Source organism: Strix aluco, chromosome 3 (assembly GCF_031877795.1).
Source record: "Strix aluco isolate bStrAlu1 chromosome 3, bStrAlu1.hap1, whole genome shotgun sequence".
In the NCBI taxonomy this organism is placed as follows: Eukaryota; Metazoa; Chordata; class Aves; order Strigiformes; family Strigidae; genus Strix; species Strix aluco.
The window spans coordinates 126,949,910-126,973,133 of NC_133933.1; the positions used below are offsets into that span (position 1 = coordinate 126,949,910).

At 36.0% G+C, this 23,224-nt stretch overlaps 1 protein-coding gene across 7 annotated transcripts in view; it reads left to right on the top strand.

Moving 5' to 3' along the window:
- Positions 1-23,224, top strand: part of SUPT3H (SPT3 homolog, SAGA and STAGA complex component) — a 279,815-nt gene that overhangs the window by 106,603 nt on the left and 149,988 nt on the right. Inside the window, exon 1 of one of the 7 annotated variants that reach the window (XM_074820230.1) lies at positions 1,885-1,948. The exons of 5 other annotated variants lie outside the window; for them this stretch is intronic. In XM_074820230.1, coding sequence (XP_074676331.1) covers positions 1,914-1,948 — 35 coding nt within the window. In that variant the 5' untranslated portion in view covers positions 1,885-1,913. Of the gene's footprint in view, positions 1-1,884; positions 1,949-15,223; positions 15,228-23,224 lie in introns of those variants that run through there. One more of the 7 variants, XM_074820231.1, reaches the window with a different exon arrangement.

Below are 23,224 nucleotides of genomic sequence, written 5' to 3' on the forward strand. Positions count from 1 at the left end.
GCCAGAGATTATATGATCCTGTAGTTCAACTAATCTGCTTTGGTCTGGATCTGCTTTGAGTTTAAGCACCAAGTGGACCACTACTTTTGTCTTTGTAAAGATAAGAGTTATTGCAGTGATTGAAAATTGATTATCCCAGTGATGACCAAACAGTGTTAAATATTGAAATAAACCTCATCCCAAATACTGGTCTCTGTCCTAAGACAACTAGTTAATTGCTTCTTTTTTAGGGAAACTAAAATCTGGATCTAGCAAGTCTTGATGTTCTCAAATCATAGTGATCTCAAAGTGGACCTTGTTTGTGTGTATGTTGTGTGATTTATGGTATGATTTTTGTCATATTCAAACAGGAAAGGGTCAGAAACGTGTTTGTACTTGGGACAGTCTGATGAATGCTAATTTCTAGGTCAGTTAGCCATAATTTTTTAGGTTGGTCCCTACTCACTAAATATAAAGCATAGAAGTCAATAAACTTCTTATCTCTAAATTCAAAAAGGTATTTAAGAATCAATTTAGTCTTGCATCTTAGAAAGGGTCTTAGCTTTAAGGACCTCAGTTAGACCCACCATAGTTTCTTCTGGAAAGAGTGCTGTTTTCTTTGGTCCAGAGGACTTCCTCTTTACATTTCTGAGCTTTGACCAGTTAAAATGTCTTTGTGTGGTCTGATGCCTGAGGGTTTTGGGGAAAAAAAAAAAAAAAAAAAAAAAAAAAAGACCTCGCCCTTACTTTTTTTTCATAGAAAGAGCAACTACAGACATCCTTTTCCATTCCCATCTTTTTAGTTACTTGTACATTTCAGCCAGAAACTTGGTCATAGATTGGAGTTTTAAGATCATTTCTAATAGTGAGCAATTATTCTTTGGTTAAATTAGTACCTGGTGTGATAACAGCAAAAATGAGACATGTCTTAAAATGCAGCACTGTTTCTGTAGTTGTATCAAAGCATTGTTTTAATGTTTGAAACCAAATTGTAATTTGATTTGTGATTAGGTTAAGTGAGATATGATCATATTTTCCTCTGTTCTAAACAACAAGTGAACCAGTCTCCCTGCTCAGCTCCCCTGGCTCCAAACTTATCACTGGTGGAAACCCCCTAGGCACAACACAGGGTTTGGTAGTGTAGTACAGGAGTGGAATCCGTGCACTTGTGCAAGGTCCTGATCCTGCACTCAGCTTCCCATGGTCATTAGGCTTCAGCCTTTAAAAGAACTGGTAATTCATGCACTGAGATAATTAGGTAGTGACAAAGGGCAAGACTGCACAGAAGGAGAAAATAGAAGCTTTGTTTAAAAGCAAGTATCTAGGGTCCAGCTAAACTTCACATAAAAAACCTCCTTGAGATTCAGCAATGGAAACTGTTACATAGGAGACAAGATGCCATATGGTTGTAGTGGTGGCTTGGGTGTCAAGAGAACAGACACCCAGTCTTTTCAGCATTGCTGTTGGTGGTGTTTGAAATCTTGAGCAAATCTTCCAGCTGTGCTTGTCGCAGTTTGTCTCTCTAAAGTAACTTTATACGTACATGAAAAGTACTATGTAGAGATTAGCAGGGGTGTAACACTGATGGTTATTACTTATCAATAACATCAAAGTGTGATTAAAGGACAACATTATTTACTGTTATTACTGAATGTTGAAATTCTCTTTTGTCCACGATGGTTGTAACTAAGCATTTCCATTCTAGCGTGGTATGGTAGGACGATGAGTTTACTCAGTTATACTGTCTTGCTAATGTCAACTAAAATCTTTGGCGTATTTTAACTACATTTAGCTGAGTGGTGCAGATCAGAGTTATTAAATTCCCCCCTCATGGACGTGACGTATGGGCAGGGAGCAGTTTGTTTGGCCCAGCAGAAGCTGAGAGGTCAGTGTGCACCCAGCAGCTGAGCAGCACCTGTTTGCCGGTGGATTAGATGCGGCACACGGTTTCTTGCCTAGCAGGCAAAGGGTAAGGGGGCACGTGACAGGGATGGGTGGATAGATAGCTCAGCTGAGGTGTTGTGGAGTCCACTGTTTGAAATACCAGAGAAACAGAAGCATGAGCAAAAACTTACATGTTGTTTAAAAATTGGGTTTCATCAATTTCTTGCTTTCCCTCTGAGATTGGTCTCTGTGATGTAAATAAATTTCATGCTCATCTTTTTTCTGTCTTTAGGATGTTTTGTTATCACTAATATGTTGATTACAGACAATAAGTTAATCCTTCTGTAATCTAAAATACTGTCCCAGAAAACTGGTTTTGCAAAGGTATTGACCATGGAGTAGAAAGTTACAACGTGTGTCTGTAAGAACTGTGGTACGTTGGGGCTGGTTCATGCCTGATGTATCACTTATAAGGGCTTACGGGGTCATGCTAAGAAGATAGGGTTGCACTTAGCAAGATACAAATATTGCCCATCATTTAACAAGTGTGTCTTGCTCAGGATCTGCTTTGAGAAGACCCTTCTGGCAACAGATACTGTGTCTGCAAGAGCTGAGCACCAGAGCTGACAAGCTGGGAATCCCTTTCCTCTGCTTTGTCGCAGTGGTGGTTTTAACCAGAACATTATCAGGGATGGAAGGAAAAAACCAAATGGTTACATAGCAGTAATGTAAAAGGAGTCTTAAGAATTGTTTGTGACGGTATATTGAATTTGGGTTTTTTTGCCCTCCCCTAATAGCCTTAATAATTAGTCACAATCATGGCCTATTTCCAAAACTTTGATTGAAATAAATTAGGTGACTTCAGTGATCATTGAGTACTTATAGAGATTGATTTAAGTGAAGCAGGATTTGTAGGGAAAGGTGATTTATTACATAAACTGAGACAGCTGGTTACAAGTGAGAAGTTTTTGAGTGTTTAAGCTGTTTTTCAGGACTTCTGCATGCTGTTCTCTGGGTGATGATACACGATGAGCGATGCAGATATGGGCTGAGGATAAAGATCTGCTTGAAGAACTGTTCTGGGCTTGGTATCAGTCTGGGATCAGGCATGCAAGCAAGAGATTTCTATCGTCCTTTTCTCCCTTTCCCACTCCAAAGATTTTGATGCTCTGTTATTTTTCATTCTTCCTAGCTGCAGCAAGCTTTACGGATGTGCATCTGCAATATGAACTTCTAAAATGTGTTACCATAAACAATTATGAAAAATTTCTCCAAATCTACGTCTCTGAACTTCTAAATCTCATGGGCTCTTTAGGGTAGTCAGCAGTTTATAGAGTTGAGTCTCGTTCGCTGCTCTGGCTGTGGTTGCAAGCCTGTAACAGCTCACTAGCACTTTCTTTATGACCCTCCCCTAAGACCATAGCTTTACTTCCTACCCTGCCACTGTTGCAATTTGTGCTACTTTCACTGCTCTGCATGAGTTCTGCTTTTACAGCAATGATTTGCTGCAGATATAGAAATGGATCTCAAATAGCCAGTGCATGAGACCTATAACAAAGTCATTTGTTGCCACGCTTGTAACAATCAAAATCAATAACGATGGTCATGGACAAGCTGGGAAATTTTGTATTTTGATCAAAATGGGGTATTCAGTCAGGATAAGTACTCTCAAGCAATATTTTATCTTTTGAGGTTTTTTTCTGACTATATCTTTGCTGTTCTGAAAATAATAGAAATTATTTAACTAATACTTTCTAGTAGCTGTGAGATTTTAGGAAGATGCTCTTCAAAATTGAATCTTTGGAAGTCTTGCAGCAACTTCTGAAATAGTCCGGGGAAATACTTGCTTCACTGCACTGAAGTCAACAGCCTTCATAACTGTCACTTTAAAATACATCAGCACAGAGGAAGAAAAGGGAGGTTAGCTCTAACTTGTGGGCAGTTAACAGTTTAAGCTTTATACCTACTGCTCAGGTAAACTTTAATATGAAAGCATTGTCACTTAGAAGTTTGGAACAGTCAGTTACTGCTGGGGATACAAGATTCACTTTTAGGCAACCACCATTATCATCTAGAGTACAAGCAGCACATCTCTCTAAGTATAGGTTTGCTTTGGATGTTGACACGGTTCTCTGGGGGACAGTTTACTTAGACTTACTTAAACACAAAAGTGTCACTTTAAACAAAAATTTTAAATACATTTGAGCAAATCTCAACAATATACTGAGATAAAAATGGACAGGGATGATGGCTCTAAAAATGAGGCAATTACTGGAAATGTCAACTTTTTAAAAAATATCAACTCTTGAAGCTGGTAGAGACAAAGTATTTTTGAGGTTCACCAAAATGTCATCTTTGTAGTAAATCAGACCTTTGATATACCTCCTGAACTTCATTGCTAAGCATTATGATTTATTTTTATTTCCTCTGCTTACAAAAAGGTACATTGATTATTGATTTTTTTATAGGACCTTAATGGCTTTTTGGGTACAGTATAATAGTATCTTCATCAGACAAGGAAATTGAATTCTGACTTTCAGTCAACCTTTTTATTGCTCTTCATATGTAAACTTTTCCACCAAGGGTGCTCAAATCTTGCAAGTCATATAGAACCTCTCGCTTTGATTTGTTGAATTTGTGATACTTATGTCTTCATTAAGCACCAGTAGGAACTTTGCAATTAAGGAATTTATAAGATGCAACTCTATTGAAAAGGGTAAATTTCCCTGTGTCACTCTGCTGGTGTGCTTCTCATAAGTAGTAAAATGTGTGCAGTTTTATTGCTAGCTATAAACCAAGCTATTGAGATAGTCATATGAGCTATTCTGTTCCCTTGATAAATTTTCCATCACAAACTGCAATTCAATCACAAGCTTGTATTTGCTGTGGATCTAAATTTCTTGAAGCCTCCCTTGAAACTGAGCTGTTTCTGTGGACCTAGTCCCTGTTCTTTGCTTAAAGCAAAACTCTCGCTTTTCTTCCTGGAAGTTTTGCTGAAAATAGGAGTGTAAAAAAGGCCATTAAAAGTCTTGGCAAAGTAAAAATGTTTTGGAAAATGGATATTACTTGCAATTGATTTTGTTTTCCTTATTTTTAAGTGATCATGAAAAAGTCATTTAATTTCACAGTACTTTTCCCATACTTCACTGAGGATAGTGATTGCTCAACCTTTAATAAATGATTTCCTAATTTACAAAACATGGTTGAAATGTTAGATACAGTCTTAACTATTTCCTATTCTTATTAAAAAAAGGGGGGAGAGAAAATATTTTAAATACATAACCTTTCCATTAAAATGCAGTAGTTGCCAACTTGCAACAAACATGACAAACATGCAATGTAAAATTATGAATTGTAGCATCATTTAGAAACTGTAGGAAGCAATCATAAGCTGTTTTAGTTGAATTAATTTTGAAAGTTCCATACAGTGTACTTCAAACTTTGGAAGTTTGTGGAAACTAAACAATTAAATGAAGGATTAGGATTTATAATTAAGACACATGTTTGCCCTTGGTTTTCTACAACAGCATTTCCATAGCTTCTGTGCTGAAACCAAATTAATTATTTTATCAGTAGTTGTTTTTATCTTTTTCAGATGCTGTTCCTCTCAGTTGACTTCTAAGAAATGCTAAAATCCCCTCTTCCCCGGGGGAAAAAAAACACAACACAGAAAGACCCAAAAAGCTCCTCATTACTGAAGCTAAATTACAGGCAACAGGAAAACCCACCATAATTCACTTACATATGCAAAAATTTTTGTTTTCACCACCTAAAATAATATTTTTAGTTTCCAGTTCTGCTATGCTCTGCAAAAACCACCAATTTTGTTCTCATCCATTTTTATAGAAATGTTTTACATCAAGACTTTTGTTTATAGAAATCTGATTTTAGAGTAAATTGAAAGTGCATACTTGGATACATGAGTTTGCTATCCTTTCTATCTTTTTTTGTTTGGCTTAGAACATTTGGTGTATGCTACAAATGTAAAATGAATTAAATCATAAGTATACTAAGAACTGTGTTTATGCTAACCAGGTCATTCCTGGTAAGGGAAGCAAAGCTTAGCACTGAGTTAATTAAGATGGATGTTATAATTTTTTTGTTTTCAGGTGAATGTCATCTTAATATTGAAATCCATCTTAATCATGGACTTCAAGGAAAAAATGGATTTGGGGGTAAAAATTAATAAATGGTCAGTTGATTAAAATTAAGTGTTAAATCTGTTCTAAAAAGTACTAACTGAAGGAAATGTTTGTTTTCTCTTACGGATGTAGGATGTTTAGAAGCTATAGATGGTGATAGAAAAGTCAGAGGATACAAAATGACCTGCATGTAAAAGATGGATCCACACTGTGATTTTTATCTCTGGATTCAAGCTGAATTCCACACTTAACACAGAAAGAAAGGGGTCTTAAGTAGCTGGATTTGGTGTTCTTGCTTTAAAATATATATGTCTATTTGAAACCCGGAGTTTGGTTCCACAGGGCTCTGCCGTTGGATCTGTGCTGATTTACATCACTTTCCTGCCTAATTACTTAGATTTCAAATGCAGCACATAGGCAGTCTTATGGGAAGGTGGTAGCAGCCCTGTCCAAATGGAGTTCAGGTAGTGCATGAGATGGAAAACCTCAGATAGGATTTTGGGATTTTTTTAATAATTGTTTTTCATTATTTTGCATTCCTAAGCATAAGGTAGAAGAAGCTTGAGAATGTTGTCATAAGGCTACCAAGAAATGCAGATGTATATATTTAAATATGGCAGATACAGGATTAGTCAAGCTCAGACTCCTGATGACCATTGTTTAGGAAAAAGCCTGTACTTAAAATTAATTTTGTTCTTCAGTTGCAGACCCTGTGTTCAGTTATGAATAAGTAAGATCTCATGGAGTTTTTGACCTTTCATGTAAAATACATGAAATCTGGCCCTTCCCAGCAAGTTGTTTGGGGACTGGGGAAAAGTTTTACACCTTTTGGATTTATTTCTGCAAAAAGTTCATAAGGAAGTAGATTAACACGTAAATTCACAAGAATGAGTTGGCCAGCACTACTGTTTGGTGAGGACATTCTTCCCAGGAGGGCCAAGGGAATTAATGTTGAGTGTTAATGGGCTGGAGGTTTCTCTATGGTGTATTCCTCTCCAATTTCTCCAAAAACGCAAGTGAAGAAGCTAGCAGGAGGTTATATTAAAAAGAAGCAAGTGTGTTAAATAAGAGTTGTGTGGTGATGTTGCACCATCTAGATCCCTCATGTGGCTGAGATGCAGGTTGTATTTTAGAGGTGTGAGGAATGTTTGTGTTACTGATCTTTATGGTTCCATTAAAGTAATAATTTAATGAGTTTATAATCTCATAATTACTTTATCCAGGTTAAATAATCTATCAGCATTTTTTTGAAGAATCATCACCTTTTTTAATTTGTTCCTTCATATGATCCTGAACACTTCTTAACGTTTATGAATGTATAACAGAGTAAGTTCAAAATAAGAATCTTAGAGGCTACATCTATGAAAACAGAGGTTGAACACTGATTGGACACTTGTGTACCACAAAGTGTATTAGCAAGAGCAGGACTTACTCAGGGGAAACTGCAGGCAGAGGATTACCAGAAATGAACAACAACAACAGTAAAATCTCCAGCTGTTTTATTTCTGACAACCCTCCCCAAATAGGAGATATAGATGATTGCAGAGAGATTTCTTTCTGAGTTTGGACCAATGAAACTAATCTGTGTATTTCCAGGTGATGTTTCTTTTGCTGATTAGAATATAAAGATCCATATCAACTGGTTCACTGTGACTGAAATATGTGAAGAGGATTAATAGACACTTAACATATGCTGGTATATATTGTAAATGTGAAATAAAATTTATATAGTACTATAGGTAACCATCAATAGAATTACAAAATGCATGCAATGAGAAACTAAGCAATGTTAGCTTTGTTGAAAGGAAGTTTGGAAAACTGAATTAGCTGAGTAATATTAATAAAAACCCACCTCTCTAATCAGTTTTACTCATTTCCGCACTAACAGGATGGTGCAGGTTCTTATTTAAAAAAAATCCCACCCTGATCTTCATCTTTATTTAGACTTAGCTAAAACGCTTTTAGCATCACATAGGGTTTTTTTTAAAGTGCAATTTTTCAAATTTATTTCTGTAAATATTTGAAATTCCTAGTAAATTCTGATTTTAGGCTCAGATTAATGTGCTCCAAAGCCTTCATTTTAGAGATTAAATGTCCCAGCCTATTTTTTAAAAATCAGCCTAGATAGGAAGCGAAAGATATAATCTGTAATGTGTATTTCTGCCAAGCAGAAGCCTTATTCTTGAAAGTTTTTATAGCTTCTCTGAAGGCAAATATAAAAATGATTTATATAGGCCAAGTAAGAAAGTTGCTTGATAACATGAAACAAATCAATACATTTAATTGTTATTGTTAAACTATTAGTTGCTCTCTGACCCAAAGGGTCTGAAGTAAAATAAAATTTAACTTCTTTTTGATTTCCTGAATGGTTTTGAATCTGATTCTTTGACTGCATAACAAAGCATAACTGCTGCGTTCTGTTTTTGCAAGAAAGTTAACAAAATACTATATATTTTTCAATAAAATGTGTGAGGGCTGACAGAATTTGCCACCATGAAAACTATTTTTGGCAACTTCTGTTTATAACCTTCAAAGTAAGAACTAATAACATATATATTTGCAAAAGTTCTTCAGCCAAGCCAATTAAAAGCAGATTTCTTACTACATATTTGCCTGTGCATTATCGACTGAAGGAAGATATAATGCCACATGTGTGAGTTAAAATTTTTGTATCTTGTCAGCAACAAGCTAGTAAATTCAGAAGTTAAACGAACAGGTTAAAATCAGCCCCTTTAGTAGCAGACATTTTTAACTTTCCAGAAGAAAAGATAATGTTGTGTCATTTTTCAAGCTCGCTGTGAAAAATAATTTATAATCCTTCGTTAGAGCTCCTAATTGCATATTTTGCTGATGGATGAAAGGGTAGAAGGAGATCTCGATGATATTTCCTCTTTTAAATATCCTCTTGCTCTTAACGTGTGTGCACACTCAAAACCATCTAGTCTCCCAGCTGCGTGAGAAGGGTTGCATGAAGAGAATAAAAGATGAGTGTCTTGGAGTCTTAAGAACATGTAGTGTATTGAGAAGTCACATCATGAAGTGGTCATTCGTCTTCATTAAATCTGTGCTGAAGAAGAGTAGGCAAAACTTGTGCTTTACCTGCCTCGACAGTCCCCTTCTTTCAAATGTGATGGTAAGGGTTAGGGAAAAAGCTGTTTATTTTTTTGCATTACCTTTGTTGCAGGAAAGGTCAGGAAGGATGTAGTAATTTTGTTATTTAAAAACACTATACAAATTTTGAGGATGTCCACCTGACATTGGTAAATTTAAAGCACTTTGTCATCCTGTGTGAAGAGTTAGCCCAGGTGCCTGCCAGCCTGTGGCTTAGGATGTGGGTTTCTTTGGGCCGGCTATGTCCAGAGGCAGGGGAAGCAGCCAGGGTATGCAAAATGGGCAGCGGTTTGGAGCTGCCTGTAGTTGCGCTACGATCTTGCATACATTTTGGACGTGTGTCCTCTGTGGCTTGTCCTCTTGTGACACGACAACTCAACATTTTCCGTCTCTGTATCAAGAGATATTAATGGCCGAAAAGTCATTTTCTAGACCAGGTTACAAGAGAAAGTGTAAAGTCTTGGGTTTGGAGCATTTCAAAAGGCCTTTCGTAAGATTTTGTCTTATGAGTATAAACTTCTTAATAATGGTTTGATGTTTATTTTCTTTCACATGAGGTAATTGTCTTTCAACAGTCCTATTAAGTATTTAGTCAGTAGTAACTGTTCTATTGCAAATAGAATGTGCTTATTAAAATCTTGAAACAGCTTTACCTAAAATTTTAGTGAAATATTTAGTGAAATTTTTCTAGAATATAGGACATCATAGGGAAAAATTTTTAGTAGGTATTTAGTTATTTGCCATTTCAGCAGTTTGATATTTGATGGCAGTTTTATTCTGGCTACTCTCTGCCTGTAGTAAAGAAAATGTAGTAAAGAAAAGGCTGTTCTTTGTCCTGTCCATGGATGTAAACCCCTTAATGATCATAAAAAGTTTTCAAGCATTTGTAGTGGCGTTTTCATGTTTTTTTCACCGTATGCCATGTAATTGGTTTCTGTGGACTAGATGCTGATGAAAACCATTTGATTTCTGAATGTTGTTTAAGGTGAAAAGGGAACAGAAGAGAGTTCTTTATGAATATGAAGAGGAAGAGGAAATATGAATGGAAGAGGGGAAAAAAGAAAAAGATGGGTTTTGCTTTACCTGAAAGTTGATCTTTGAGAAGTTTCATCATAGGAGGCAATGTGAGGACTGCTGTCTGATTGCCTTTTGAGAACAATGTCTAGGTCTCAGCATTGCAAGGGGGTATTTTGGTGACGGGATTGCAGCCTGTGGCTCTGGCTGGGACACAGAAGGCTTTCTGGCCATGTTTCCCACTTCCTTTTCCAAGCTACAAATTTTCTGCTGCATTTCCTGAGAGTGCATCACAGACTCTGTTGTCTTATGCCTAGTTATACTGCTACCCGAAAATCTTGTTTAAAACTCATTTAGTTTAGCGACAAGCATTCTGCAAGTGAACAGATGTGACTCTACGTGGGTTTTCTTTTGCAAATGTCATCTTGTAAAGTGAAATAAACTTTTTGAATAATCTTAGGAGTCTGCAGAAAGCTGAAAGGGACAGGGGGAATTTCCTATGCCGAGTAAGGACCAAGCACACACAAATGGTCCTCAGGGCATATTTGCTTAGTGTGTTCTTCACTGGAGACTTCGAGAGGTTTCACAAGAACTTTAACATCTCCCCGGAATCTTGTGTGCTATAAAGCTTTATAATGGTGCCCTTTCCTCCCTGGTGCTCCACCAGAACAAAGGCCTGTGGGTTGTCAGTGTGTTTCCTCTGGTGAAGTGATTATAGGCATTTGCACTCTGTGTTGAATATCTGTTCTTTTTGGCTTTGGTCAACAAGTTAGGATAGTTCTTTTACAAATTTTTGTAGTGCCAGGCATAGGAACAAGGTGCTCATATGTTATATATATAAAGTAATAACAGTATTTTGTGCCAAGCCTTACTTTGCTAGGGCTTGTTGATTTCTCATATGAAGCTTTTCAACTCTAGCACATGAAAGCCTCCCAGACACTCTAAACACCCTGAATCTCTACAGAGATGCTAATGAAACTAGTTAAGAGATTAAAGGCCTTTCGACTGTACAAGCTGGATGAAAACCAAGTCAAGAGAGGAACTAAACAGTCCCCTCAGTATCCTCATCTAACCTGATTTCTTTTTGCTAGTTGTAAAGGTGTTTGTGGTGTTTGGAGTTCATGCATGCTTCACCCCTGATAAGCACAAGAAACCACAACAGTAATTACAAAAGTTCATTAATTGAGACAATTTTTTTTTCCTCCCCTGTATTGAGTTCAGTAAAGTATATTTTTAACAATCTGTCTAATGATTATTTCTGTGATTCTGTGTTTCCTCTATTTTAAAAACGTTTGAACAAATCTAGATTAATGCCACTCCTTCAATTTCTCCAAGCTGTATACGAACCCCTAACATCTAGGTATGACCACAGCAAGTTAATACGCTTTTCAATATGTCTTGACTTATATATACATGGACTAAAGTTGTAGTGGTAGTCATATTCTTGAAAACCTGAGTTGGCATATTTTCAAACATGGCATATTTTTCTAGTTGTAGAAAGTCATCCATCTTAGGTTGCAAGCACTAAGATCAGTTGTATCTTAAGTGGCATACTTAAGGGATACTGTCAATGTTTAGAATAGCTGATGCAATTTAGGAAAGGGAACTTAAAAATATAAGAAGACTGTGTCTGGAAGAAAGAGGAAGTATAGGAAGAATTTGTTAGAATTAGTACTATGCCAGCTAAAAGCCAGCATATTCAGCTTCATTATTTACCAGAAACATAATCTGTAATGACTTCTTGTAAACTTATTTATGAAAGCTTTAACTGGTGATTCAAAACATTTTTTTAGTGCATCTAAAATTGCACTGAAATTTCATCAGTTCCCCACATTCAACATGATAATCCATGGCGATCTTTTCTTTGGGCTTTCAGTCCTTACCTGTGTTGCTGTTCCATTAATTGGAATATAGGAATGTGATAGAAATATAGAGATGTGATTGCATGTTAATTGTGCTTGCACATTAATCATTCTCACCAGCAGTACTCTTGTAATTTTTCATTTGGTGAAAAGGCATCTGAAGCCATTTAACCATATTTCCTACATTTTCTCAAGCAAAGTATCTCTGTTTCTTTTATTATACAAAGAAATTCAGAATTAAAATCACATGTAAGGACAGTAAAGACTAGATGTTTTACTTGCCCTGCTTTTGGCTTTGGAAGAAATGGTGAAAAAATTATTTCCATAAAACTGTGGATAAGGTAGGGTGTGTTGTTTCAAGCTTGGGTAACTTGTGTTAAAAATAAAATTACGACATACCTGTTATGCTGCTCGTTGTTACCTGATTCTTTTTCAAGACAAGTTATTTATCACTGGTTTAGAACAAAGGGCTTTGTACTTTCAGAAGCATTATATGCTAATTGCCTATGCAGTTTGTGATAATACTTTGGTAAGGAAAAGTAACATCCAGAGTCAATTTGAAATCTAAAACATATAAGAGACCTAAAAGATACCATCAGGGTTTTACTGGTTATAGACATCTGTGATATATTAAGTGTATTATTTTTCATTAGTGTACATGAAAAGATCAGTGTAGTGACATCTTCTATATGACTTCTTATGTATTCATCATGCGTTATGCAATGTTTCTCATTCATATTGGTTGAAATGGCTGTCAAAATGCAAATGCTTAAAAACCTGTAGCATTAATTAGGTCATGTTATTTGAAATATCCTAGAAGTATTTAATGTTTTAACTTGCTATTAGTTTTTGGCTTTTTATATGTTGGATTGGGGATTTTTTGTCAAGTGTGGTTGCTCAAAGTATAACTATCAGACTAATTAAGTAAGACTTATTTTGAATCAAAGGTAATGATAGGGTCAGTAGCAGCTCTTGATCGTTTGGTGGGTGGACTCATGTGAATTGTCTGCTTTTTAGTCTAAATATCCCTGTCTGGCTTTTGGGAATAGAGGGGTGTTGTGAAAACAGTGGCAGTAATGATTCCAAATCATACATAGTTTCTTTTATTCTCTTACTGTGTACTTTATGAAATACAGTGTCAAAAGGTGCTTGGTCACTGTTAACATGGGAAATTAAGGTCTGTAACCTCACAGAAAAAGAGATCAAAGTCAGCGTCCAATTCACGTACTGTGGAAGTCTAAAATCCTTTTGTAGTTTGTGTAGCCTAGAGATCTAGTCATATCACTGTAACATTGACCCTATATTTGGTCAACTGAATTGCTGTTTGGATTCCAGTGACTGTATCGACTGAATCTCTTGATGATTTTCAGAGCATTGAATCCCACACGTATGATAGATACTGATTGGAAAATGAAGAGAGGTAAATTAATACTAAAACCAAAACATCTTTTTAACAGTGAGATAGTCAATGGCTCAACAGAGGTAAGCAGTGGTGGGTTCTTCATCTGTCTAGTCTTTGTGGTCAAATATGAATAAGTCTTTAAAAAGCAGAGCTCAAGAAAATGACACCTGTGACTATGAGTTGACCCACTTCCATTAGCCTGTGAAACTTTTCCATTTACCAGCTCGAGGTGTGCCTGATTTTCAGGAAAGCTTTCTGGTTGTTCTGTCTTATCAGTGTTGCCTCAAAAGGGAGGACGTCGAGTATAAAGCCACATATTTATGGTGTGGGCTTTATTTGATTTTGCAGGAAAGGGTTTGGAAAAGTTCTCTTTGTCTTCGTACTACTGAGACATTTTGTTTCTAGAATTCTTGTGGAAAGTCTGCATGTGCCATGGTTGCCCAAAGATTTCCAGCTGGGCTCATGCAGCCAAGATCTCTTGGGTATTTACAAAACAAGCTAGGGCACAGTTAAAGTTGATTTGGAAATAGCACCTTTTGTGTTACTCCTGGGATTATTGGTAACAGATTAGACGATGCTTGTCTTCAAGCATTTGTTTGGGTGTTGTTTGTGGGGATTTTTTGAGTTGAGGATTTTATTCTAATAAATATGGGTGCATTTAATATAATAGTTATTCTCAGAGTCTTCAAAATGGGTAGACGTGAACCTTATTTCGTGTTCTGAAAAAAATTAATAAACATCAAGCCCTTCTTCTGAATTGGTTCCTCTATGACAAAAACTACCACTGAGAAATTTAGGAAGTGCCATCCATTTTTAGCTATTTTTCTGTTTCAATACATCTAGATCAGTGGTTGATCTGCTGTTATCCTACAAGATCTTCACTAGTAATTCTTTGGCAACTTTGTCGACAGTCCTGGTAAAGGAACTGTGAACAGAGATAGTTCTTGTTAGAGTCCGAGGCCAGCCAACTCGTGATCCAAGTTCTCTGTCTGAGGAATTGCGGTCATCTTGACTTGCACCCAAAGCCTATTCTTGTCTGTAAGTGCAGTGGGGAATTTAAAGCAACAATGGTGGGAACCAAGACTCAAAACATGAAAAACAGGCAGAAATTATGTCAACAAGAGGATAGCAATAACCTTGCTAGTGCCATACAAATTAATGATATCAAACCATGGAGAGGTTTGGGAGTTATGAGAAAACACTCCTCCGGATGAAGGCTACATTCAGATATAGGTATTTGTATAAATCCACTAGGTGGTTTCAATGTAAGCCTCAGTGGAAGGATAGTTGAGTGTCATAAAACCACATAATTTAAGAATATTTTGTCTTTGACAAGCCCATAGAAGCATTATTTTATTGTCAGTGCTGAGTGTGGGAGGTTGTCTGTTTTCTGATAGTATTAAAGCCTGCATTTTTTTGTCAGAGACCTGTTTATTTTTATAAGCGCCTCATTTACCTACAAAGGCATTTGAGCTTCTCTTGCTTGGACAGCATCTCAGTCAGGTTCTTAAAAGAGAAACCCCAAGCCCTCAATTCCATCCCCACCCAAACAACAGCAGAAAACCTTCTGTTTTCATTTGGTAAAATGCCTGTCAATAACAGTAGCTCAAATCTTGACACTGCTTTCTGTAACATGGCTTCTGTAATGTTGCATAATGCACTTTTCAGTCATCCTCTCGTTACTTGAGCTTCTATTTCCTTGGCCGAGTTTAGAGAGAAAGACAGAGAAAGGATGCCATGATTTGTCTACAAAACTTACTGATAGAAATGAGGAGCTGGAGAACTTGGGGAACTGTGTAATTTTATTTTCTCTTGTATCCTGTAAAGTATGATGTCAATTTACTCTTGAGCCTTCCGATTCCAATTCATTTGAATGCTTGCATCCAACTGAAGTTTCAGCAAATAGTTTTTTACAGAAGACGACAACCTACTTGTATAATGTGAAAATCTTTCTGCCTCCATAAAATTGACTTTGCAAGCTGTGGTTTACATACACAAGCTATTCACACACATGCAGGAAGTTTTCTTGACTTTTGCTAACGACAGTAAAGTCAATGAAATTAGAGAATAAATGATTCGTTGTAAATATTTAGTGAACTGTGACTAAGCACCTTTTAATAGAAAGTGTCAGTGTTTTAATTCCAGAGGCTAGACTGTTTATGAATAGTTACATTTTATAAGGTACTTTGTCATGGCTCGCAAGATATTTACAGCAAATCTTTTTTTAGTGATTTTTTTTTTTTCATTAAGAAAACTCATGAGAATTTCCTGAACATACAAAGCAGGCTCATGATTGCACAGTATGTCACTGAAAACAACTTTCCCTGTAGTTTGTATTTCCTTCAATCTTGATGGACTGGGGTTTCAAGACTAGTGTTATTACCATACCTACCCTTGTAGATAATGCCTTTGTGGAAAAAGAGAGGGAAAAAAAGAGAAGAAAATGTTCATGTAGTTATAAAAACATATTTATATTCCCTACTTTTCTGTAACTGTCCAGACAGATGCCAGAGGAAGTTCCTACCAGTCAGGATATACGAGTCAGGGTTGGTTTTTTTTAAAACAAACAAACAAACAAAAACCCCACAAAAAACCAAACCACCAAAAAACCCCACCCCACCTTATTAATATTATTTTTGTTGCTTAATTTTTAAGCATTACCTGCTGCTCCCTGTCACAGTGATGGAACAACAGTAACCATTAGATGATGATTAAGCTTCTAGGGAAGAAAAGGGAGGAAAACCCTCATACATGGAAGTGATTTTTCCATCCAGCTTTGTGCAATTTTGTGTTTTACTCTGTCAGCCATTGATGAGCAAATTTAGTCTCCTTAAATCCTTAAGCTGAGGTTTAGGAAGGCCCTCAGTTGCAAAGTCTTGGAAATTGATTCAGCGAGTGTGCTCTACTGAAATCTTACAGACGTCTAAAGCCAATAAGGGATTTGGTGTTTTCTAGGCATCAAGCAAAAACTCTTGAGAACTGTAAAAAGTACCCCTCTCTTATCTGGAGGCGGAGGGAGACTTTAGGAGCCTGAACTCTGCTGCATTTCAGAGGGAGCCAATGACTCCCCTTTATACACAAGATCCCCATCTCCAGGGACTGTTTTCCTAAATAAGAGTCACTTGTACATAAGCATCATTGTTAGACTGGGTAGCAGGATTCAGAAGCTGAATACTTTAATTTGTTACTTCTCTAATATTTAATATATTTTTCCTCAAAGGTAATAGAAAGCATGCTTGCATGGTTAGGGACTGACTTCTCTCAGCTGTACCTTCACATGCAAATTGGAGTCAGTGTAGTTTCATGGATAATTAAATAAGAATGAAAGAAAAAAAGTATAAAAAGAGACTTTTCTTTGTTCAGCAAATGTTCCTCATTTAATATTTTTTCATATAATATTTTTAAAGTTGTCTCCAGTTGATTTGATGAGTCTCTTTTGATTAGAAAAAGCCAAGATGAAAGTAAATAAATATGAATTAAGGCAGTGGAGGCTAACTGGGAAATTTATTTGAATCTTAGAAACTTTTCAAGTTTTTCAGAAATAAATGTTAAAATGGCACAATTCTAGTGTCATGGCCAAATGTTCTTCAGAAGACTTTTTTCTGCTTTTTAGATTGGTGAGTTAACTCTGCAGACATGTCTACTGTATCTAGTAATCTCCAGTTGCATTATAAAGTTAGGATTTAAAAAAAATATATAAAACTGCAACAATCAAGGCCAGCAATTTCACATATTTTTTAAATCCCATTGTCTTGTCTATGTCTTTTTTGCAAGCTTAATCAGGAAAGCAAATGTGACTCATGTTGTTTTTTTCTTCCTGCTTTTACTTCATGGCAAAAGGCCAAAAACTGCAACTTGTTTGTTTCTTCCTTCATCTTCAGTGATAGTAATGAATGTGTCAGCAGAATTTTCTGAGGAAAAGAAATTAAAAAATTGTTCATTTTAGTGAATGAAGAAATAGAGGTGTTAAAACTGTGGCTCTTTGGGGGGTTACCCCCCACTTCTTAATAAGGAGATTGTCTTGTGCATCTTCTCCCATACACAGCTGTACAGACCACCTCTTCTCCCACTGGATGCTGAATATCACTTCTGTTGCCATCCCTGGTAACCACACTAATTGCTTACATGGAAAAGGAATATTAGGAAAATATTAAGTGAAGCTAAAAATACATTAAATATGATATAGCAGCTGGAAATGGGGAAAGCCAGCACCTTCCACCAGCCAGATCTCCACGGACCACCAGCAAAGTGCTCCGGGGGCCACTGCAACCATGCAACCACATAACGTGCTTTGGAACATTTACATCAAATATCACCTCCTGCTTTTTACCTTGACCTCAGAAGACTTCCCCAGCAAATGATAAACAATAAACTTACATAGTGTGCCCGAGAGACCTACGTTCTAAATAAACTCTGTATGATGCCACACATTTTCGAGGAAGCAGAGTTTACCGTAGACCACACAAATCACAGCCATGAGCACCATTGCTTGTGTGTTGAGTGATGCCAAGCTGGAGCTCTAAGAAGCAATGACTGTGCCTGGATATAGAAGCACAGTCAGGGTGTTTTAAAAAAAAAAAAGAGACTACTTCAAAGTTTTGTGGCTGCCCCCTCTGTGACACCCGGGGTACCCCAGAGCGTGGCTCTTGCTCTCTCTTGTCCGTCTCTGAAACTGAAAGGAAGGAACTGAGAAGTGTTCCATAACTGCAGCACAAAGGGAGACATTAATTACTCTCCTGTAACAGATCATTCTGATACCAAAAATTACATTTGCTTTTGCTGCTGTAGTGTGTGATTCAGTGAAACCACAGCTTTTCTTGGAGAATTTGGTCTTTCTCTGAGTCCAGCCATTGCTTCCTTGGCTTCTAAGGAGGAAGAAAAAAGGGAAAGATGGGATGCTGAATACCTTTCCCTCAAGCATTGCAATTCCTGACATTTGTCTATAGAGACCAATTCTTATTTTGGAAGTTTAGTTCTTTTTAAAAACTGCTCGCCACTGAGCATCTGTCAGTATTGATTAGGATGCTGCACATGTACTTACTTCCTTCAAGAATTTTTTCTTCTGCAATCATAGAAATGTGCTACAAGTAATTGGAAGTGTTCATTGGAATGACTTTTGGACTCTGGTATGCTTTTCAATTTTGTCTGGCTTATCTGTTTTGATAATTAAGGGAATTAGGATTTTACCTGATATCATTTCACGTTATGTTCTGCAGATACAGATAAGAAAGCAAAGTACAATATCGATGATAATGATTTTCTTTGTTAACCCATGTACTGGGCATAATGCTGGGTGAACTGTGTATAGAAAAAAAAAGAAAAAAATCCCTTTTTAAATGCTCCTATTTCATTACTGGTTTTACCCCTACTTGAATAGCCTAGAAATTTTTAAATTGAAATTGTAATTTCATATTAAGATATTAATTCAATCTGACTACAATTTTTATAGTAAATTCTCTCCAAATTGTCAATTACTCAAATCTAAGTGCTTGTCAATAAACAGCAAGTCATGCACATTTCACCTGAATTAGCACTGCATGTTTGTCTATTTTTTATCGAGAAAAGTCAGAAAATGCCATCTTTGTTTTTTTTAAAATGGCAAATTTGAATGGATGCCAAGTTGTCCTTTACATTGGCCCCTTTTGCACTACCATCAGTAAAGTTAAATAATTAACATTTCTTTCATGTGATGTTTTGTTGAGCCCTACGAGTGATACTTGTCCCACTTTTTTGCCTTTTATTCTTGACTCACAGCTTTTATATGCTGCACTATAAATTCAGATCCTTCTTTCTAGTTTTCTTATTATATTATTATTAAACTGTCCATATTTGATACTCGTAATTTTGCTTCTTTCTTTTGTAAACTAAATATTTTTCATATTTTTGAAAATTAAATTTTTGAGTGCAGATTTTTGAGTGCTCATGCTTCAACCCTAATTTGCCTATGAGAAAATCTTTCTGAAGTCCAGATAGTCACATCTTCTGTTTCCTACTTTCCACTGAGCCACTTCTCATTGAAAAAAAGAAAACAATTTTTTGAGAAATCTAAGAAAACTGTTTAATTCCTTTTCATCATCTCTGCACTCAAAAGTGATTATTTAATAATTTTAGTGCACAAGGAGGTCAGTGTAGCCTATTGTTTCTGTGTACACCCCCATCCCTAAGTCTTGGGAGGGACCTGGGGTAAAAGAAGAGAGGGTAGCTACCTATACAGTCATTTGGACATATGGGAAAATAGAGATTTGATTTGTAGATTGTGTATACAGGAATATCTTTTGCCAGTATTTTCACCCTTTGATTTGCTTTTTTTTGTTGTTTGTTTTTTAAATCCCACTTATTTCATTAAACAAGGTATTGTGCCAGTAATAAAATGAGAAAAATGACTTATGTTTTTAATGAGGCATTAATTGTCTAAGTGATGATCAGCTCAGTAGAGCTCACTGTCTGTGCTCAGTAGAACTGCTAGAGAGAACATTTTGGACAAAATGAAAAACTGAAGTGTAATTAGTAGACGCGGATGTGGTCATCTTCCAAAGTCCTTGCTTTTGTTTTTGTAGCAAGTAGATCAAGACTAGGGTGACTGTAAAACATCAATATTTTACAAAACTCTTCTTTTCTTGTTCCAAAAATTCTGCCAAATTGTTCTTAAATGAAGTCTTCTGAGGAAAAAGCCTGTAAGAGGTCTTTACTATAAATACATTTTTGTGATTTTAAGAAGAATGGGGTATTTATAATGGATTGAACCAGAGCTTCTCTGCTCTGTGTTATCTTTATAATGTTTGCCATAAAGTGCTTCCAGGCGACATCTTGACTTCTGTAATTTTTTTCTTCCTTTTTGTTGGTGCCTGGAACAGATTATTGTGGGTTATAACATTTTAAAACATTTAAGTAATCCATTTGAAAGCAGGAAAAAGAGCGCACCATTGATATGAAATTGCACTGACTTTCCAAATAAGATTTTATCACAGAACTTCCAGTTTCTTACTCTCTAGAGAGAAGGTTGCATAGTTTGATTTCTGAAGTAAAATACATTTTTAAAGCATTGTTTTTGTCAGTGAAATTGATGTATCTTACGGTAGAATTTTTCTTTCAGAAAGAATGAGAGTATTGGTGTGTTCAGTGCATTATGAAGTTAAACTGAAATTAAACCCAACTGTTCAAAAGAATTATTCTATAATTTAATTTTTGTACATCTTTTCTTCTTAGTGGATATATTTTTATCTGTGCCTAGTATGGAAATAATTTATATTACTATTTTCACTCACAGGTTCAGTGATAACACGGAGTAACTACTGTAACAGTTCAGAATGGGTTTGATTTTTGGTAATTGGGAGGTTGTGGTGCTTCATTAGTTGTAGAAGGCATGAACTGCCTTGTTCTTAAGTTGATAACTGTAATTTAGAGCACAGATTTCCAAGCTGTGAACTGTACACTGCTGGCGATCCAAAAGTCAAATTAAGTTTTTTACAGCAGTATTTTTAATATATATATAATAGCTAAAAAAAAAAAAATCTAGAAATACTGCAAATATTCATTTCATAGTTAGGTTTTACAGGGTTCGTGAGAAATGCTGACATTTGTAATGCTATTTTGATCTCAAATATTTCCATATTTTTGAGATAGGTCATGGTTTTTTTCTTTATATTTCTTTATATTTCTTTTTCTTTATATTTCTCCCCATTATTACAGTAAGTACTGTAACTTCTATCTGACACAAGTACTGTAAAGATGAATAATGAGAATACAGTCTCTCTACATGCAGAGGTGGACTTTTCATATCATTTTGTTTTACTATTAAAATTAATCTAATTTGCCGATTTACTATTAAAATAAATCTAATTTGCAAAGCCTGATTTGTCAGTAGAGCACTTGTTACCACCCAGCAATGGGAGGCATAGGGGGATAACTCTTGCTTTTTCTGCCAGAAACAAACTGTAGACAAGTTGCTTCCCTTCTCCAGGCATTGACTTCAGGAAGGGTAGTAAACTGTAAAACCCAATGTTATAAAATGTGTTGATATCTGATAAGGAAGTGTGTTATTTGAGAATTGGATATAATTATCATCATTTAACACCCAAAGATCTCATTCATAAAGTGATGATGTGAATTTTTAAAACAATGAAAAACGGTCTTGACATTTTGGAGAATATAAAAATAATTAATATTGCTTCTCTAAAAATTAGCATAAAGCATTCATCCTCATTTATATTTTGTATCTTGTGGATTAGTTTAAATTGTCTTGTGGTTTTAATCTAGATTTAAAATAGCTAGGGATTTCCACATTTGGTTAACACTTATAATGTATATATACAGTGAAATGATGTTTTGACTTCCTGGTCTCCTCATCACTTTTTCACCCTGTCCTCATGAGAGCAGACTGAAAATTCGTCTCTCTTGGCTTTGTTAAATTCCATTTGTGTTTGGGTATATTGTTGAGATGAGCTTTGTCCTAGAGCAGAAATGACTGATCATAGTCCAGTCTGCGTAGTCTAGAAAGACAGTTGTCTCATTTATTTCCTGAAAAACTGAAACCCTTTGTGAATGAGCGAATGGAACATATTATGTTATACAACTGGAATAAATTATATCTTTTTCCTTTGCCAGTCATAAGGATTTGTAAAATTAATTTATGTTTAAGACACTTAACTGTTAGAATTTGGTGTATCCTGATTAGTATACAATGGTACTGAAAAGGGTTCTTGCCACAGCTTTGTGTTGGGATAAATCTGCTGATTTTCAGCAGTTAAAAAGTGTTTAGTATAGTACAGGAGAAAAAAAGAAGCCCCAAACAAACTGGGGTGAAGTCTATTGGTTTTTGTGAATAAGGAGGACTTTCAAAAACACCTATATAACATAGCTGCCCATATTCTAGCGTTTACTTCTTTTACAAAACCATGCTCATTCTCAGCCACGGGTATTGTACTTACAAGTTTACAAAGAGTAACTAAGTTAGTTCAGTGAAACTGTATGTAGAAAGATTATTCTGCAGAGCATTTAGAAAAACTTAGAAAATCAGGTTTTGATGGAATTTAGAGATATTCACCCTGAAAGGTATGTACCTATAGTTTCTTGGAAGTAGACCTGTATAGCATCTTCCATCACAATTGATAACATTTTGCATATCAACAGTTCATAAAGTCATATACCATGGGGGGAGGAAAAATATTTTTAAAACAGTTTGCTCAAATGTATTTTCTAAGTTGTATTTTTATATACATTAATTCATTTTTCATGTCTTAACTGTAGTCATAAAAGTTTAGGTGCAGATAATCTTACAATACTTTCTGCTTAAAATCAGACTTTAATTTACATATTTATTCTTCCAATAGTAAAATATACAGTATTCTGCTTTGATTTTATGTATGATATTGATCATGAAGGGAAGTCGTGGACACTGGGGGATGTTCCTTCCTGAGGAATGGAAAGAAAGCAAATGCCATCTCTATCTCCAAAATGGACAAACTGGAGGATTTGGGGAGTGACAGACCAGTCATCCTCACCTTGATCCCTGGGCAGATCATCCTAGAAACCATTTCTGAGCCTGTTAAGAATAAGAAGGTGATTTGGAGTTGTCAGCATGGATTTACGAAGGGGAAATTGTATGTGACCAACCTGATAGCCTCTGTGATGAAATAACTGGTGCAGTGTATGAGGGAAGAGCAGTGAATGCTGTTTACGTTGACTTTAGCAAGGCTTTTGACACTGTCTCCTGTAGCATCCTCAGATCCAAGCTGATGGAGTAGATAAATGGATGGACAGTGAGACAGGCTGAAAACTGGCTGAAGGGCTGGGTGCAAAGGGTTGATACCAGCAGCATGAAATCCATCTGG